The 4227-nt window shown below is 45.5% G+C and overlaps 1 protein-coding gene across 1 annotated transcript; it reads right to left on the bottom strand.

Annotated features, from left to right (window-relative positions):
- Positions 1-281: 281 nt before the first annotated feature.
- Positions 282-1401, bottom strand: LOC105036297 (arabinogalactan O-methyltransferase 2-like). Its single transcript, XM_073243464.1, has one exon. It carries the CDS (start codon positions 1241-1243, stop codon positions 416-418), a length of 828 nt encoding a protein of 275 aa, XP_073099565.1. The 5' UTR covers positions 1244-1401; the 3' UTR covers positions 282-415.
- Positions 1402-4227: the final 2826 nt, after the last annotated feature.

The raw sequence follows: 4227 nt of genomic DNA, 5'->3' as shown, positions 1-4227 counted from the left end.
TCTTATTCCCCAGATTAGTATTTAATTCCAACCCTTTACCACAATCTAAGCAAATATCCACCTTTGTTTAATCTCAATTATCTTTTCTTACTTCCCATTAGCCAATCAAAAGTTAAACATGAAAAATTATGTATTTGTCCATTGTTAGTGCTTTCAAGTTTTAACCTCTCAATATTCCATTCTAATCCTCGAGTCTGGATTTATTTTTAATTTCCATCCTGCTTATGTCTTTGCTCTTTTATAATTCTTGTTCCCCCTAAAAAGTTCTAATTTAGTACATAAAAATAGAAGATTATAAATAAATACCAATTAATTAATTAAGCTGCATAAGACAATAACTAACTCAAAATAAAACAAAACCATTTTAAGCCTAGGAAAATATAAGTTACAAGAAACCCCTCGACAACCTAAGATTTCAGCACAAGCCCTTGTCGCCGGAGGATGTCTCGTTCACTGGCGGGATCCGGAAATGCCACAGCCGGCCGGTGCCGCCGACGAGATACTTCTTGCAAAGAAACTCCATGGCGAACGTCTTCTCGACCTTCCGATCGACGTCGTGGAGGAACACATCCGTCTCGCCCTCCCCCCGGCGGCCCCTAGCCATGACCGCCGCCGAGAAGATCGCCGCCATCCGCCCCGGCGCCTCGTTGTAGTACCCCTTGGGGGCGTCGATCATGATGAGATCCCACTCCCGATCGTAGATCTCGGCGGGGAGATCGGCGAGGGCCAGTCGGCAGCGGTGGTTGTTCTTGAGAGGCGCCACCGCTGGCGGGAGGCAGGAGGGCTCGGATCGGTAGGTTTTGATCAGATCGTTGGCGTCGGCAAGGCGGGTGCGGTAGCGGACGGTGTGGGCGCGGAGGGTGGGGGAGTCCTTGGTGACGGATAGGAACCAGACGGGGTCTTCTTCGAGGAAGACGGTGGTGCCGCCGGCGTTGAAGGCGGACCACATGAGGGAGTCGTGGCCGAGGCCGAAGACGAGGAAGTTGGAGGGGCCGCGGCGGCGGAGGACGTCGAAGGAGATGCGGATCTCGGCGCGGGACTGCTGGGGGACGGTTCTCGTGGTGGCGTAGTGGAGGAGCGCCGCCGCGAGATCCACCGAGGGGGAGGAGGAGGAGGAGTAGGCGGAGGAGCAGAGGAGGAAGCGGTCGCCGGCGCGGACGAAGCTGGAGACGAGTAAGGCACCCGCCAAAAGCGCCGCCGCTGCGGCGGCGACGAGTAGGGGTTTCTCCGACAGCGCCCGCATCGCTTCGTTCTCCTCCTCTTCGCCGATTTCTTTCGCTTTCCCCGGCTCCAAGCTATATCTGGTATGGCTTCTCTCTTTTCTCCTCCGTTGTTTTTAAAAGCTCACATGGACGGGGAGCGGGTTTGGGTTGTCCGTACGAGCGTCTGAAATGGTTGTCCGTACGAGCGTATGAAATGGTGCCGGTTGCGGGCATCCTTGTCGGTGTGAAATTAGATGCGTCGTGTGTGACGGTAATTCTATCTCATATAGAAATTTTTCTTTCATAAATATTAAATTGATTCAAAAAATATTTGAATTAGAAATATACTTATTCGATTATGAGAATCATCTATAAATAAAGAGGATCTCTACCTATGAATGTATAGCAAATAAATCAGATTGAAAGAAGAAGAAGAGAGAGACATGAGAAGAGGGAGCCATCTTCCTTCTTTGGTGTGTCCCCTTCATTGCCGCCCATCTTCTCCTTGCCATGGAGCTTCATCTTGGGCATCTCCCTTGCTGGTGTGAGGTGTCACACCAGCACCTCTTCTCTTGCATTTGATTGGGTTGCGAAGGTGATTTGATCGGAGTTCATCCCACTTTCTTGCATTATCTGACATGCATACGAAATAGAGGGTCTATACTTCCAAGCCTCTATGAAGGTTGATTCTAGATTTTTGAGATTTGATCTCCTATTCTGTTGCTATCCGGGTAAAGATTTGATCCTTATTCATATAGATTTGTAAAAAATTTTTAGGTGTAACCTGAGCTATCTGAAGAGAAACGATTTTTCTTCTCTTTACATGCGGCCTCTTCCCCTTCTTGACACTATGTACATAGGAAGGAGAGGGAGATCACCGCGAAGGATGAGCGACATGATGAGAATACTGAGAATACAGTTATTTGACTCGATGAGAGCATCGAGACGGTCGTCGTTCTAGAAATGAAGAGGGTGATTGCCGTGGAGGACGGCGGTTGTACCTGGATGGCACTGAATGAGCCACTGGCTCCTCCGTCGGTGGTTGCTACTGTTGCTGTGTCTGTTGTTGTTGGAGGTTGTGCACCACCTCCATCAACACCTTTATTTGCTACATTAGAGCAACAATTTGTGCATCCATAGTGATTACAGAACGTAAAGAGCTGGGCTCTGCCAATGGAGGTGGAGAAGAGAGATCTTCCCGATGGAAAGATTGCTTCGCAGATCTTGTAGAATTATTTTGAGCACTGATCTTTCATATTCTCCTCCTTTCTTGGCGCGCCAATCTGTTGCAGCCAATCCCTATCGCACCTATTACCGATGAAGAGTACCTGCAAAATAAGTTTACACTGATCGAAATTGTGTCCGACGAAGACCCTCTGATGCTTAAGTCAGTAGGGAGTGGTGAACAGCAGATAAGTATTTAGAGAAGTAGAGTTTCAGCTCCGAAGAGTCCTTACCAAATACTGTTCATTTGCATTCTTTTATAGACGAGTCGTTGGTAACCATTTGTAATGGTTAGATACATGGATCTCGTTTGTTTCGGTATTATGTGATCGTGGGATGGATGATTATACCCATCACGATCATGTTCTGGCTGTTATGCGCTTTCTGGACTGGCGGTTTCTGGTAAGCCGACTGTATGTCGGTAATCAGAATATGTCGATCGTACATCGACAGTTGTGGAAGTCCGAATGATCATCGGTCGGCAACTCTGATATGCCGATGATCATCTGTCTGAAATCAGTCGAGTTGTCGTAGTTGGAGTTTGTTGATGGCTGAGGATAGCTGACTGTCAGTCAGCCAACCGATTGATAGTTGACAGTTCGTGCTTATCAGATCGATTGAAAGTCAGAATCGAAGAGTCGGCTGAATTGCCCCAACATAATGTATATAACAAAGTCGAGATGTGATCCTTTAGATGATACAGTTTCACATCGAACATTAAGGGTCATCTTCAACATGGTGACAGGTGCAGGTATCTTAATCTTGAGAATTTTATAGGAGAGTAGATTCATAGGTGGCAGGATGAGCTGATTATAGAAGAATAGAATTGACATGAGCTAGGAATTGAGCTAGCTGTTGTCCTGGGGGTGAGGGTGTTGTTTGAGTGATGGTAGATGGAGGTCTTCTATAGAATCTTCTGGGTGGCTTGGCAATGGAAGTCAAGATGGAGAATTTAGCTCTTATGCCATATTATTAACAGGGTGTTTTGTTGCGAGAGTTCTATTTAGATTCTGATTTCGGAGCAGAATGGAAATAATCCAATCCTCTTAAAATCAATCCTGACTCTCCTATAATTCAAATCTCTATTCAAACTCTGATCACGAACTAAACAAACCCCAAAAGAGTCCAAATAGGACTTTCAAGTGAGCTGCAGGGACATGAGATCCATCTCGCCCTTTTATAACTTGGGCCTCACGTTAAGACTTAAGAGACGTATTGCCTACTCTCAGTAGACTCCATGAGCTGGGTGAGAAAAAGAGAGGGGGAAGAATAAAAACGAGAAAAGAAAAAAAAAAAAGAAAAGAAAAGGAGGAGGGTGGGGGGGATTTCTTGGCAAAATTTTATCTTACACTGATCTATCTTGCATCTTTTCTGGCTTATTTTCCTATGCTGAGCCCTTGTAAAGCCCTATACCCTACAAATATTAAAGTGGATCTCTTGCTTCCGTAGTAGATATAGACCAGATTTTTGATTAGCCACGTTAAATATTGATGTGTCATGCCAAGTATATTTTTTTTTACTTTCTATTATTTTATTTAGCTATTCCTAGGTGTAACCAGGCAATATAGGCGATGATGCCTTCATGAAGAATTCTTATGCTTGTAGTATATGTTCTGAACCGGGATTCTCCAAGGTTTTTGTTTCTCACTTCCAACCACAACACAACCACATACATGGAACTCATGAAGTGGTGGATATCCAGCCTACGGAGTGTATCAAGAACAATATAAATTCATGGATCCTCAAGGACAGTGATGATTCTTTCCCCTCCTTTCTTCTGAGCCTACTATGCTTTAGGGCC

Source organism: Elaeis guineensis, chromosome 9, assembly GCF_000442705.2.
Source record: "Elaeis guineensis isolate ETL-2024a chromosome 9, EG11, whole genome shotgun sequence".
Classification (NCBI taxonomy): Eukaryota; Viridiplantae; Streptophyta; class Magnoliopsida; order Arecales; family Arecaceae; genus Elaeis; species Elaeis guineensis.
Note: the sequence above shows the minus strand (reverse complement) of the source record. Positions and strands in the feature narration are given on the sequence as shown.

Bases quoted from the DNA above. Each gene is read 5' to 3' on its own strand.
- LOC105036297 (XM_073243464.1), bottom strand. From the start codon at position 1,243: ATGCGGGCGCTGTCGGAGAAACCCCTACTCGTCGCCGCCGCAGCGGCG.